The sequence below is a fragment of the Podospora pseudoanserina genome, chromosome 1, assembly GCF_035222485.1.
Source record: "Podospora pseudoanserina strain CBS 124.78 chromosome 1, whole genome shotgun sequence".
NCBI lineage: Eukaryota > Fungi > Ascomycota > Sordariomycetes > Sordariales > Podosporaceae > Podospora > Podospora pseudoanserina.
This window is the reverse complement of record NC_085920.1, coordinates 3,599,595-3,613,009: the sequence shown is the minus strand read 5'-3', so window position 1 is coordinate 3,613,009 and position 13,415 is coordinate 3,599,595. Positions and strand designations below refer to the sequence as shown.

The following is a 13,415-nucleotide window of genomic DNA, read 5'->3' as shown; positions in this document are numbered from 1 at the left end:
GCAAAAGGAGCAAAGGAGCGAAGCAGTTGTAGGATGGATAAATATTGTATTTGTATGAAACACATGTCACCAAGGGCAAAAGACGGCAAAATCGTGGGATGAATAACCTGTTTGATCTGGTACTCATGTTAGTCTTGATACCCAAAGAGAATAAATTGTGTAAACAAAATGATAAGTGATTGTGTCTCATACGTTGTTGTATGGGTTTCTCATCAATAAGATCAGGGTTAAAAAGCTCTTTGTCATTTTTCATAATCATCGACACTTGGGGGGGCTGTGCTGCGAAAAAAAAGAAAAGAAAGAAAAGGGGGGTACTAACCAGTATCTGAGAAGCAGCAAGTAGACTGTTTGGGCCAGTCACTACATTGCAGTTCAAAAATCCTTTGTATGTCCATCTTCAGAGTGCTCAATTGACCAGCAAATGATCTATCTAGATTCGGGTATCGATTCATGAAACCTTTACCGGACCCAAACCGAAATTGCCAGTCCACAAGCGCCGTCATGACGTCGTTACAACATTTAACCGCTGGGAGAATGGTTAGCAGAAGTTCCACACAGACACAAACAGAAAACACATACAAGAGATCGCCGAAGCCACCGTCCTCGTCGGACTCCTCCTCCTCCTCCTTCTTCTCCTCCTCAGCGGCAGCACCACCGGCGGCGGCGCCAGAGTCAGCAGCAGCGACAGGGGCGGCGGCAGCATAGGCCTCGGGGTTGGCAATGCGGTCCTTGAGCTCCTCAATCTCGGGCCAGCTGATCTCGGTCTCGATGGCAACAGCGAGAACCTTCTTGTAGCTGTTGACAAGGGAGTGGATGACGGAGGGGAGAGTGGGGAAGTTGAGGGCCAGGGAGGCAGCGGCAATGGTGGTGATGGCGCTGGAGAAGGCCTTCAGGAGCTGCTCCTCGCTGATATCGAGGACGGAGCTGGGGAAGGTGTTGCCCTGGTCGTAGACCTGAGCGATGCCCATACCGTAGGTGAAGGGAGAGATGTTGAGCATGTTCAACAGGGTAGCCTCGGAGGGGCCGACCTTGGCGCCAGCCTCGACGAGCTTGAGATCGGTGGTGATTTCAATGGTACCACGGGCAATTTTGGTGGGGACACCGAGGGCCTGGAAGAAAGAGGTCTTGCCGGGTTCCATACCAGTGTTGCCAGCGGGAATCCAGACATCGACGGGGGCGACGGCACCAGCACGAGCGGGGGCGGCGACCTTGTTGGCGAGGATTTTGTCACGGATCTCCTTGAGGTCACCGTTGGTGAAGACGAAACCAACGTTGCCCTTGACGAAGGGGAGGAGGCGCTCGTACTCGGGGGAGTCGACCAGGAAGGTCTTGAGGGCACGGCGAACCTGTTTGGCTCCATTAGTATCGATTTCTTTGCTGATCTGGGTCGCCATCTCGTACCATGGTGTTCTTGCCCATCAGGACCACACCCTGATCGCGGAGGGCCTGGCGAATCTCGTGCATCTGCTGAGACGAGACATTGTCGACGGAGACGATGAAGATGGACTTGTACTCCTCCAACAAGCCCTTGAGCTTGTCGAAGTAGCCAGCCTTGTTAGCGCTCTTGCCCCCCATGTCTTCTTTTGCTGGAAGCTAGGTTGTTTAAGGGCGGTTTATTGTTGGTGATGCGGAAACAAGGAGGAGAGGAGGAGAACTCGCGATGGTGGTTTTACCAAAAAAGAACCCAAGCAGCCTCTGGATTTTCGCACAATCCGCTTAGCCTGTGGGGGCCCGCTCCCGCCTAGGGTTTAAGCTGGTAGGGCCAATCAGAGAGCTCCAGATGCTCGAACTTCCCCACGCCTTATCGATAAGAAAGTACAGAGGTACAAGCTTCTGTGTCAAGCTTCGAAAAAGCCGGACATCAGAGAGCATCTTCACGGCGGCAGGTAATTCCGGTCTTGCTAGGTGCTGAGATCAAAGTGACATCCTTGTTCTTGGGAGGGAACGAACTGGAGAGAAAAGCTGCGCCCGGTTCCACAGGTGTTTGAAGCTTGACGTTTGAAGCACAAGCCACCTGTGGCTGACATCCCCAAGCTCCAGACAAATTCTTCTAAGTCCAGCAACCGAAGCGGATTGACTCAAGCTTCACTGCATTGGAGATATCTGCTTGAAGCAATTGAGCATGGTAAGATTCCTCCTGAGTATCAAAATGGCTCGCCCTAACATTACGAATAGATATCCTGTGGTTTTAACACCTAGTATCTCTTGATTTGACCACTTGAGCATTAAGTGTGAACAAGTTGTGGCTTGAACACTCATATCAGCCACCCTCACCATGATTGTCCCCTATCATCTTCTTCAGGCCTCGGGCAGCGTAATTTTTGCTGCCCAGGGGGTTGATATCCTCTCCTTCAACACCTCTATGGAGCACCTCTCAACCTGGAAGTATCCAGTGAAAGCCACTGAGACCCCAAGTGAACCTGCTGCCGATGCTGAAGCCTCTGCCACTGTTGAGGCCCCTCCAACGCCAGAAGGTCCCCCGGCCAAGCGTAGGAGAACAGAGAATGATGAAAAGGAGGCCCAGGCTGGCGATGCCGGCACCCCCAACTCAACCAACGGTCAAAAGAAGGGCAGGTTTCACAACAAGCCACAACCCGTCAACCTATCGAACGAGAAGCCTTTCATCAACTGCCTCCTCGCCACTGCCAATGGCAGTCATGTAATCGCCGCTACTGGCTCCGACAAGACGATCTGGGTATTCGAGCACGATGGTTCCGGGAATCTCAAGCAACTCAGCCAGAGGTACTCACCCCTTAACCGCCCCTCATGTTGTCTGTAGTAGCTAACCCATTTTAACAGAGCCATGCCAAAACGCCCCTGCTCCCTCACCCTCACCACCGACCAAAAGACAATCCTCTCCGCCGACAAATTCGGAGACGTCTACGCCCTCCCCCTCCTCCCATCCGCAGAACCCACCCTCCCCCCAACAGTCCAATCACTCCCCTCCCGCAGCGCCACCCCTGCCTCGGCACCTATCCCCTTCAAGCCCCAAGCCAACGACAAGACAGTCCACACCAAGCGCAACCTCAAGGCTCTCGAGAACCAAAAGATTTCCATGGAACTCTCCCTCAAAGCCGCCGCCGAGAAATCCGCCGAGGAATCCCAGCCTGCGTTTGAGCACACCTTGCTGTTGGGTCATGTCTCCATGCTCACAGCCATCACCGTCGCCCCTGGAATCGGCGCGACAGGCGAGAAAAGAGAATGGATCATCACCGCCGACAGAGACGAGCACGTCCGTGTCTCGCGGGGGATTCCCCAGGCTTATTTCATTGAGGGGTTCTGCCTTGGGCACGAGGATTTTGTCAGCAGGTTATGTGTCGTCCCTGGCCGGGAAGAGCTGCTTGTTTCGGGTGGTGGGGATGATGATGTTTTTCTATGGAGGTGGAAGGAGAAGAAGCTGCTTGGGAGGGCGAATATTCTTGAAGAGATCAAGAATACTATTGAGCCTGAGCTGACAAAGGTTGCTGTTTCGAGACTGAAGGGGTTTTCTCTTGCCTCTGGGGAAACAGTGGTAGCTGTCATCTGCGAGAAGTATGTCCCCCTTTTGATTGCACGTCATACTTTTAGAAATGCTAACAATATGTAGAATCCCCGCTGTGGTTCTTTTCACACTTGTAGAAGACACGCTTAAGCACACTGCTACCTACTCCCTCAAGGAGCAAGGTGTCCCGCTAGACGTCGAGCTTCTACCCAACGACAACCTCCTCGTGAGTATCGACACAACCGAGGGGAAGCCTGACGCGGCGGCACCCTTCCTGGTCTTGACCAGGAATAGCCCCGACTCGTGGGATCAGAAGCCTGTCGTGGATGTCCCGGCCGGAGAGACAGAGCTCAACGGGGAGGAGATGCAAAAGTTGCTGTATACTACCGAGTCGCTAAGGAAGATGAGCGATTTTGATTGAGCTATACACGTAGTTGTTGGTAGTAGCTTGAATGATAGATGGACAACGTTCTGAGCGACACATTTCCAAAAACGACGTTATTGCCCATCGAAGAGAAACCAGACGCAATTATTCGGGGGACTAAAAAAACTGAATCATATTTCCCACAAACAATACATATGCCGTTGAATGCAACTCAACAACCAAAAACACATCTCTATCATTCCATCAAATCTACCTCTTCTTCTTCCTGAGAGCCTTCTCCCTCTCATACGCATTCGCCGCCTGCCCCTCGGTCCCCTGAATCTCCGCCACCAACCTCTTATACTTCTTCTCGTACGCCGCGTCCTTCTCCTTCTTCACCCGTAAGTTCTCCCTCGCCATAAAAGCATTGTCCTTCCTCAGCTCCCTCAGCGCACCCTTCCTCTCCCGCTTGTGCTCCTTCTTCAACTTGGCCAGCTCCGCCCTCTCACGATCAGGATCGTAGTGCTTGTTCGGGTCAAACGAATCTTCAAACTTGGGGATGTAGGTCCTTATCGCCAGGGGACGGTGGTGGTGCAGTTCTAGTGGGCGGCGGGAGAGGCGGGAGATCTGCAACAGACGGGTGAGGTGCTGCTGGAGGGACTGGATGGCAGGAGAAAGAGATTTGGGAATGGAGGAAAGGATGGGAAGGGCGGGGGAGAAGGTTTCGGTAAAGGAGGAGGTTTGGGACCAGAGGGTGGAGGCGCTGGTGAGGAGGGAGAGGGTGGTGGTGAAGAGGGATAATTTGAGCTCCAAGGAGGGTTGGTTAGAAGGGAGGCAGTCGGAAAAGGCGAGTTTTCTTGCTACGGAGGCGTCGGCGGGAAGGGATGTAGGAAGGCGAGTACCAGCGGGGGGGTCGTGGATGGGGAAGAACCCGATTGTGTTGGGGGTAAAGGCCCTGGCTGAGGGGGCCAAGGCGCAGAGGGTGTTGAGGGTGAAGTTCATAACCTCTGGTACGTAGCGCTTGGAGAATTGCTGATATTGGAGGGCAAGGATGGCCAGGAACGTGCCGGTGGCGTAGTCGGAGAGGGATTGCGGGATCTTTTGGCCGAGATACCTCGCGATGACGATCATGGCTGGGGTGACAACCTGGTGGAAGTGGTCCGACGTAGGGAAGGTGGTGCCTGCTCCGGTGAGAGTGATCAGGTCGCCGACTGTGAGGGCCAGAGGGCGGGACTGCTCCATCTCTTGGATGATAGAACGATAGCCCTTGGCGACTTCGATGGGGAAGCTCTTGGCTAGGGAGTGGATGTGTCTTGTCAGGCCTTCCAGAGCCGCGGCCCAGGTAGGCTGGTACTGGTTTCCGAGGTAGTTGACGTGACGAACGAGGGCCTGTGCAAAGTTACCGAGGCGCTCCTTGTTGTCGCTGGCGAGTTTTGGGTGGTGGAGGGCTCTGATGCGTTGGGTGGCGACCGGGAGCTGTTTCACGTCGATGCCCTTGAAGATCTCGAGGAGCTCGTCGTGGGTCTGGGGACAGGGGAAGGTGTATGGGACACCATTCTCATCGGAGCCTTTGGTGTTGTTGGTGGGTAACCGAAAGATGCCTTGTTTCGCCTCGGATTCTGTTAATAATCCCTTGGTGAACTCGTCATCATCGCTGTCTTCTTCCTCAGAGCCAGAGTCAGAACCTGACTCTTCGTCCTCGTCGCTCTCCTCACCCTCGTCACCACTGTCGAACTCCAGCTCTGAACCGCTGGCGACCAAATCATCATCAATGAGGAAATCGTCCTCGTCGTCGAATCCCAGCTCGGTCGCGGTCGGTCGGTATTTTTTGGCCTTTCCAGCAATTCCCTGCCCGAGCCCAAACTCATCCGCGTCCTCAACATCCATGGCATCGAAATCGTCATCTCCGCCCTGCTTGTTCTCGTCATCGCTCTCCTGTTCGTCATCTGAAACCTTCTCTCCGCGCATACGCTTCAGGCGGTCCTCCTCGAGCTTCTTTAGCCTGTTCGCTTCCTCTGCTGCCTTCTCTTCTTCCGTCTTCATCTTATCAGTAGGCGCCGCGCGCTTGTCGGACGCCATCCGCTTCACCTGGATATCGTACTCCCTGTCAAGGGTAGCCTGATCCTTTCCAGCAATCACAAGAGTGGGCTTGTTACTTTTGGCAGGTGGCTTTATCCTGTCGAAGAGTAGTGGTCGCAGATCCCTCATGGCCTCATCAATTTCAGCTCTGAGCTCGTTATCCTCCTCTTTAGCCTCCTGTCGCAACTCTTTGTGAAGCTTGGACTTGGCGATAATTTCCTCGTAAATTTCCTTCTTGCTTTTCTTTCTTTCTGGTTGCCCTTCCTCCTGTTCGCCCACGGCCTCGAGAGCTCCCTCTAGGCGCTGCCTCTTCAGTGCACGCCTATCGGTCTGCGAACCTTCGGGTTCATCGCCTGAACCAACATCCTCCTCAAAGTCGTCTTTAAGATACTTCGGAGCGTCATCACTGTCGAAAAGCGGCTTGCCCATGTGAGTAAGTCCTCCCATTTCCTCATCGTCTTCCAAGTCGAACGCAGAATGCTTCTTGTGAGACCGTTGCTGTTCGCGGGTATATCTTTCGATCATCTTGTCCTCGAGCGACATGTTGGGATCGTCTTCACCGAAACGTCTATCGATCAGACCGCCGACCTTGTTCCTCCGCTGCATCTCAACAAGGATAGTCTCACGCCGTCTCTCCTCGCCTTTCGCCTTAGTCAACCCGGGTCGACCGCTGATACCCATAGCCTCCCTGCTGCTGACGGGCTTGTTGGTGGTAACCTCAAACTTGGGGCCTCTGGCATTCGTCTTGAACTGGAAGGGGTTGAACTGCTCGCGGATGCTGGCCAGGGCCTCATGTCGCTGGATGCGCTTCTCGTTGGACGCCTTGGCATCTTGGGCATTTTGGCGCTTCTGCTTCTTGGATTTCTGGGGACCGATAATTCCTTGGTCCTTCAGGGAGGCCTTAAGCCTCTTCAACTGTGAGCCGGCCATGATCGCGTCGTTTTTGTTGGGAGTCGCGACGCAGTTGCCGGGTTTTCGATGGCTGAACAGTCGTTGTATCTCCAATTCAGAATTTTTGGTAGAGGATGGATGGTCGCAGCGCTATCTTATCAGAGTGCCCCACCGTTTGTAAATTTTGGCGGTCTGCAGCGGCAGGATCAGGGAGAGCTTTCTCTTTTGGAAGCTCTCAGCTTAAGCTTCTCCAGAACAACAACCCGCTCTCCACTGTGGAGATGCATTACAGCCGGGCGACGACATGCAGCCTCAACATCAGAGACGACACTAACCACCGCCGCCACCGCCGCCATCATGGAATGGCTCTCCTCCCTTATGACCACCGATAAGGCCATCAAAGGGGCCTTGATCATACACGGTGTTGCTCTCGTCGGGACAGTGCTGCTTGCGCTTGATCAATGGCGCTCAGAGTGCGAAACAAAACCACCACAACCCAAGCCGCAGTACATCACCCAGGACACCGAGGACGCCCTGAAACTGACCACCCTGGATACTTTGCTCGGTCACTACAACCACGCCATTCGTGAGACGGCTGTCAAGATCGTATGTGACAGAGCCGTCAACGACAAGGACACCTTCGAACAGCTCCTCTGGGGCATCACCCGTCCCAACTACGACGAGCGCCTGAAGAATCTCCGAGCTTTGGCAGTGATTACCGATCCGCGTGAGTCGATGATCAATCACGGTGGCACAATTGATAGACTAATAATTCCTCAAGACTCCTTGGATAAACTTCACACATGGAAGGCCTACGCAGCTCTCGTCCGGTGCCTGGAGCTATCTCTTGACCCTGACCAGGAGGTACTCAACAATGACGACTGGGACGAGTATCCTCTCCGTGACATGACAGACAAGCTCTGCCTCATGTTCATCAGCCAGCTGGTAGGCACCTTTGACTGCGAGAAACTCATCAAGGCCAAATTTGTCGAGAAGTGGCTGTCCAAGCAAAACTGGGGAACCACCGAGGAGGAGCGGCATCAGAATCTTGCGGCCTACCTGCGCAGCAAGACCAACAGGCTTGCCGAAATCATCAGTTGCATTCGGCAGAGCCCAGCTGGCCGAGAGGCACTGCAGAAGTGCGGTCTCTTTCCGTATCCCGACACGGAAGAGAGCGAAGCAGACGATGACGACACGCACTTGGTGGAACGATTAAGCGTTTTGTTCCCGGAAACTCTCGATGTTAACAGTTTGGACGCGAACCATCCTACTAGGGTGTTGTTGCGTTCGTTCCAAACCACGCCAGGGAGTGAAGAACAGCGCGACCGGAACCAGAGGCACAGGGAGGCAATGGTGCTGAATGATGGGAGCCATCCGATCACGAGTGATGATATCATCCAGCGGGATCCGACATCGCCTCCGTGAGCCGGCCATGATCCTTGAAATCTTTTACTGGCAGTCGAAGTTACCAAGCCGTTGGATGCAGGACGGGCTAATACGGCTCGGCTCAACAATATACCTGAATGCGGCCGAATCTTGAACCGAAATCTCGGATGGGATCAAGTCTGCGGGGAAGGCAGCAGTTCGAGGTGGTGACCACGAGGGTCATCCCGGTATTCTGTGTACCACACTACGGCAAAGGGACGGGATGGGCAGCTACGAAAGGCGCCGGATTAGGTCTCCAGAAATGACGCGCGCCTTCTGTAGTACGAGGACGGTGAGAGCGTTATGCGTACCGGATGCTCGGGATTGCACAAACACTGCACTCAAGTTGATGGTGCAACTTGGAGCTGAGGCGCAGTTCAAGCTCGAAGACGAGATGTTTATCAAGACTCAGTGCGTATCAATGAGGTATACCCTCATGAAATATCCCGAGCAATAGCCAGCGATTGCGGCAAACGGTTCAATAGGTGATAGCCGAATAAGGTAAATTATCCGGGTTATCCAGAAAGATATTCCCTGGATAAGGAACATGGTGTTATACAGCCCTGGCTATAAGGGAGGACTGAGCTTGACAGCAGCACAGCGTTGGAAAGAAAACAATCAAAACCCAACTTTGTAGAAGCGATATTCTCCATGTTGGTGGCTGTTCGGTTTCTTACATGCATGGCAGCCAGGGGCTCACACGTGGAAATGCAGCACAAACCCCCTGCGTTTCAGCGTTGCATTGGTTCAACAGCCACTGGGGAGACAGCAGACCATTGCAGCTGAGGGGGGAGTTAAAGATAGAAAAGTAAACAAAGGAACTGAGTGCGGGGAACGGAAGGTGGTGTTTGTCAGTTGTGGTGTGGGGATTGAAGCTCTATCCATGTCTGTTAAATTCAGTAGACGGCAGCTATGCTCTGTAGATCACCCCTTACTTAAGGTAAGGTACCAGTAACTTCTAGTGCCATTGAAGCCATCTACACTCGACCACCTAGTTCCCACTGGGTGGTTGCCATGCGAGGCAGTGACGACATTCTGTAACATGGAGAATCTCACGAACTGCTACGTGGCCATGGTGAGGCCTTGAATCTGGCCTTTGTTTTCTTTTCCCAATCTCGCCAGGTGCGGGGGAGGGGACACAGCAACGCCAATTAGAAGCTGCAGCGGCTTGAGATTGAGGTCGCGAGTCCACTTTCGAGCCACTCTCTTGCAGCTCTCTGGCAGCTATGGGAGCTTTCTTGCAGTCCGACTGGCTGCCGTTTGCTTCATGCTGTCATTGACCAACAGCAGGCTGTGTGTACCTGCAGGTCATATTGTAGTGAATACAAAGGGGGCTCAAAAGAAGCCTTCTCTTCACGATACTTGCTCCCTGGATGCTCCTTCCCAGGATCCTATATTTGTTGAACTTGCTCCCCTCCCCGGCATTGATCCCCCCGTTCCCCGATGACTGGTGCCGACGACTCCTTCTTGACGCTCGCTTTTTTGCTTTTTTTTGTGCTGTCACCAGACACCCGACAAACCTCCACCCGCAAATCAACTCACCCTGTCCATCGTCATTTTGCTGTGGTTACCTTTTCATTTCTCTACAGAGCCAATAGTCGCCCCAATCAACCAATTACGAATTATTTGGCCTCATCAATTACATCCCCCGATTACTACAACGACTTTCTCAGCAAATTATCAGCGACCAAGTTCTTGTGGTTGCATTCATTAAAGGGACGACTGGCCAAAAGAAGCATCACAGCCCGAGCTTGGGAGAGGAGAGGAGAACAGATCGACAAAAAGGAAAGGCAATTCCACAAGCCCAGAAACAGCGACGACATTCTCTTGACTTCTGTTGATTTATTAGACGGAACAAGAGAAAAACAAAGATTGACGGAAAGCCACCCAATTCGGCGGCTCTCCCTTGTTGTGTTCAGGGGAGCTCCAGCTGCTAGCGGTCGGCATTCGCGCTCCGACCCCCCGGGCGGGAAGAGTGTTTCCCCAGGGCTTTGGTTGGGTGAAAGGTGGGGGGGGGGTGTCGTGTAAACAATAAAGCCATTCGTTGCTGGGGTTGGCCGCCAGGGTGCTGCCGCCGCCTCCAATTGGGTTGCCGAACATGGCCACCACCATCACCAGCACAACTTCAACATACAACACCACCACCCGCCACACCTTGTCTAGGAGAAATAACGGTCGCGGCGGTCTCTCGTCCATTTCGACTCCCAACCTCAACCAGGTCTACAACGCACACTCGACCACGGCGACGCGCCTCGGCCCGCCCGTGCCCCAGTTGCTCTCGCGCAAAGGCTCCGTCGCCGCCCTGACGCAGAACTCGCTGGCCAGCATTCCGGATGATAGTGAAGCCTACGCCTACAACCAGGTTCTGGCCAGCGAAAACATCAACATCATGCCGTCCCCGCTTACCCCCGGCCGCCTTGGGGGTGCCGCCGGTGGAGAGGATGTCCAGGTGGGCGATGTCATCGATGTGCCAGGCAACATGACGGGCACCATCCGCTTCATCGGTCCCGTCACAGGTCGCAAGGGCACTTTTGTTGGTGTCGAGCTGCATCCCGACTTTGCAGGCCGCGGCAAGAACAGCGGTGATGTCGACAGGTAAGTTGGACAAACATCGGATCATGTGCATGCGAACCTTGGAATCATGCCGTTTTCTAACTGGGATAACCCCTTCTCGCAGTGTTTTCTATTTCAGAACCAAGGATCCAAACACGGGCATCTTTCTTCCCATTTCCAAAGCCGTCAAACGAGAACCACCACCCATCATGCCGACGAATTCGTATCCTCTCACCCCGGCCAGCGGCGGAGGTCTGAAGGTCGGAACTCAGTACTCGACAAACTTTACGCCACCGACTCCTGGTGTGCCGAAATTCAGCCAGTCCGTCGGCCCAGGCCGTGCCACGAGCCCTGTCGGCAAGAAGCCTACGCGCCCGTCGCTGCCGCGTCCAGAGTCGCCTGTGAGAAGGCTGCAGATGACGCCGGCGCCGAGACCCTCGATCGGGGCACCCGCTCCCCCACGATACGGCAGCCCGACGCCGAACAAGTTTGCCCAGAGTGTTCGCGGCACGGCGGGTGACCCGAGCAAGCGACTTCCTGCTCATCAGCGGAAAGGTAGCGTCGGACCGCGAAGTGTTTCTGTGCTTGGGGTGTCGTCTTCGTCGTATCAGGCCCATCACTTGAGTGAGGAGGATGCGGGACCGGTTGGCATTCAGAGGACGCAGACTAATGGGAGCGCTGGGTCTGGCTTCAGCCTCACGGTGAGGCCAGCCTCACGGGCTGCGTCTAGAATCGGGAGTCACGCCGTCAACAATGAGGAGGTGGAGCGTCTCAAGGCCGAGCTGGAGGATCGGGAGCGGCAGCTTAAGGAACAGGCGGCCACGCTGATGGAGATGGAGAGCAGCTTGACGGAGCTGCAGGGGTTGATTGAGGGTTCCGAAGGGCAGATGCAAGCCGGACGGCGAAACAGTCTGGACGACAAGGATGCCAATACGCTACGGGCGGTGCTGAGAGAAAAGAATGAAAAGATTGCCATGTTGACGGCCGAGTTTGACGCTCATCGAGCCGACTTTCGGAGCACTATTGACACGCTGGAGATGGCGAGCACCGAGACGGAGAGGGTGTATGAGAAGAAGATTGAGGAGCTGATGCAGGAGATTCAGGAGCTGCAGGACAGGACGGCGGACGTGGATACTGTGGCTAACCAGCTGAAGCAGTTGGAGGAGCTGGTGCAAGAGCTGGAGGAAGGGTTGGAGGATGCGAGGAGGGGGGAGGCGGAGGCGAGGGGGGAGGTTGAGTTTTTGAGGGGCGAGGTGGAGAGGACGAGGTCGGAGCTGAGGAGGGAGAGGGAGAAGGCGCAGTTTGCTACGAATGGGTTGGCGCGGGGGGGTGGAGGGGCGACGAGCAAGGAGTTGGAACAGAAGGAAGATGAGATTAGGGGACTCAAGGCGATTATTCATTCGTTGAGCAGGGATGCTGTTCCGAACGGCGGGGAGAATGGGGTGGTGGGTGCGGGTGCGGGTGCTGCTCAGCGGTCTGGATCTGTCAGATCACACCAAGGGGAGTCGATTGATGATCGGTTGAGCAGGGAGAAATTGGAGAGGGAGGTTGCCGAGCTCAGGGCCTTGGTGGAGAGCAAGAGCACGAGGGAGGAGACGCTGGAGAGGGAGCTGGAGACGTTGAGGAGGAGCGCGGTGAACTCGGGAGCGGCAGGGCATCGCGGGAGTGCGGCCACCATGACTGCTGGCAGTGGAAACGACAGGAATTCTTACCGGGACTCTCGCGGGACTGTTGTGCTGGCTCCCCGAAGCCCGGAGCATAAGCCTGCTGGTGGTGTCGGTAAGCACAGCAGAGGAAACACGCTGGACACGATGCCCGAAAGCGACTCTTATAGCACGGCCACGGGGGATAGTACCCTCTGGTGCGAAATCTGCGAGACGGCCGGGCATGACATTTTGACGTGTACCAACGTCTTTCCTGATCAACAGTTGCATCATCAGACGAGGGACAGCAGCAAGACGCCTGATGGGGGGGAGGGTGTGTCTGGTCTTGGGACCATGACTGAGGATGTGAAGCTTCCTGCGCCGCTGAGCCCGGTCAAGGCTGCCAAGAGCAGTGCTGTTACTACTGCTGTCACTGCTGCTGCTGATGAGGAGCAGCAGCAGCCTACCAGTGCGGTGTCGGCGATGGAGAAGCCGATTAGGGTCAATAAGGAGGCGGTTTTGGGGTCGGAGGAGCCGACGGCTAGCATGGAGGGGGGTGTGGTGGATGAGCCGATGTGGTGCGCGCTTTGTGAGAAGACCGGACATGACAGTATTAGTTGTCCTGATGAGCAGTTTTGATGGGTTGGTTTGTTGATGTGTACAAGATCTGTTATTACTATTGCACGAGGGGGGAGGGGGGTTTATTGTTATAAGGGTTTTTCTGTCTCGAGGGCTTCATCAGATGGATGAGATGGTATGAGAAGGTATGGGGTGGGGGATGGGACTGGTAGATGGATGGATGGATGGATGGATGGATTGGGTTGATGGGGAGTTTTATAAGTGTTATCATTGCCGTGGAGTTTTGAGCTCTGGGAATAGAGAGGTGTTTTCCGGAGATATTTCTCTTTGTACAAGTGGTTTTTGCCACTCCTCTCTATGCTATATTCCCAAACCTCTTTTTCGATTTGTAACAGGACTG

General features: G+C 54.5%; 5 protein-coding genes across 5 annotated transcripts; 3 read left to right on the top strand and 2 right to left on the bottom strand.

Moving 5' to 3' along the window:
• Positions 1–26: 26 nt before the first annotated feature.
• RPP0 (ribosomal protein P0 (A0) (L10E)) lies at positions 27–1,727 on the bottom strand. Its single transcript, XM_062942301.1, has 4 exons — positions 1,402–1,727; positions 580–1,346; positions 320–526; positions 27–116 (listed from the first exon to the last, which is right to left on the bottom strand). The coding sequence occupies exons 1-3, from the start codon at positions 1,573–1,575 to the stop codon at positions 520–522; spliced, it is 948 nt and encodes a 315-aa protein (XP_062805235.1). The 5' UTR covers positions 1,576–1,727; the 3' UTR covers positions 27–116; positions 320–519.
• Positions 1,728–1,933: 206 nt separating this feature from the next.
• Positions 1,934–4,006, top strand: TRM82 (tRNA (guanine-N(7)-)-methyltransferase non-catalytic subunit trm82). The gene is made up of 3 exons (XM_062942300.1): positions 1,934–2,742; positions 2,800–3,531; positions 3,587–4,006. Exons 1-3 carry the CDS (start codon positions 2,276–2,278, stop codon positions 3,900–3,902), a joined length of 1,515 nt encoding a protein of 504 aa, XP_062805234.1. The 5' UTR covers positions 1,934–2,275; the 3' UTR covers positions 3,903–4,006.
• Positions 4,007–4,115: 109 nt separating this feature from the next.
• Positions 4,116–6,854, bottom strand: NOP14 (nucleolar complex protein 14; the record flags this gene model as incomplete). The annotated part of the gene is made up of 1 exon (XM_062942299.1): positions 4,116–6,854. The coding sequence occupies one exon, from the start codon at positions 6,852–6,854 to the stop codon at positions 4,116–4,118; it is 2,739 nt and encodes a 912-aa protein (XP_062805233.1).
• A 318-nt stretch (positions 6,855–7,172) lies between these two features.
• QC764_110290 (uncharacterized protein) lies at positions 7,173–8,240 on the top strand (the record flags this gene model as incomplete). The annotated part of the gene is made up of 2 exons (XM_062942298.1): positions 7,173–7,542; positions 7,597–8,240. The coding sequence occupies 2 exons, from the start codon at positions 7,173–7,175 to the stop codon at positions 8,238–8,240; spliced, it is 1,014 nt and encodes a 337-aa protein (XP_062805232.1).
• Positions 8,241–9,641: 1,401 nt separating this feature from the next.
• QC764_110280 (uncharacterized protein) lies at positions 9,642–13,075 on the top strand (the record flags this gene model as incomplete). The annotated part of the gene is made up of 2 exons (XM_062942297.1): positions 9,642–10,835; positions 10,918–13,075. Exons 1-2 carry the CDS (start codon positions 10,339–10,341, stop codon positions 13,073–13,075), a joined length of 2,655 nt encoding a protein of 884 aa, XP_062805231.1. The 5' UTR covers positions 9,642–10,338.
• Positions 13,076–13,415: the final 340 nt, after the last annotated feature.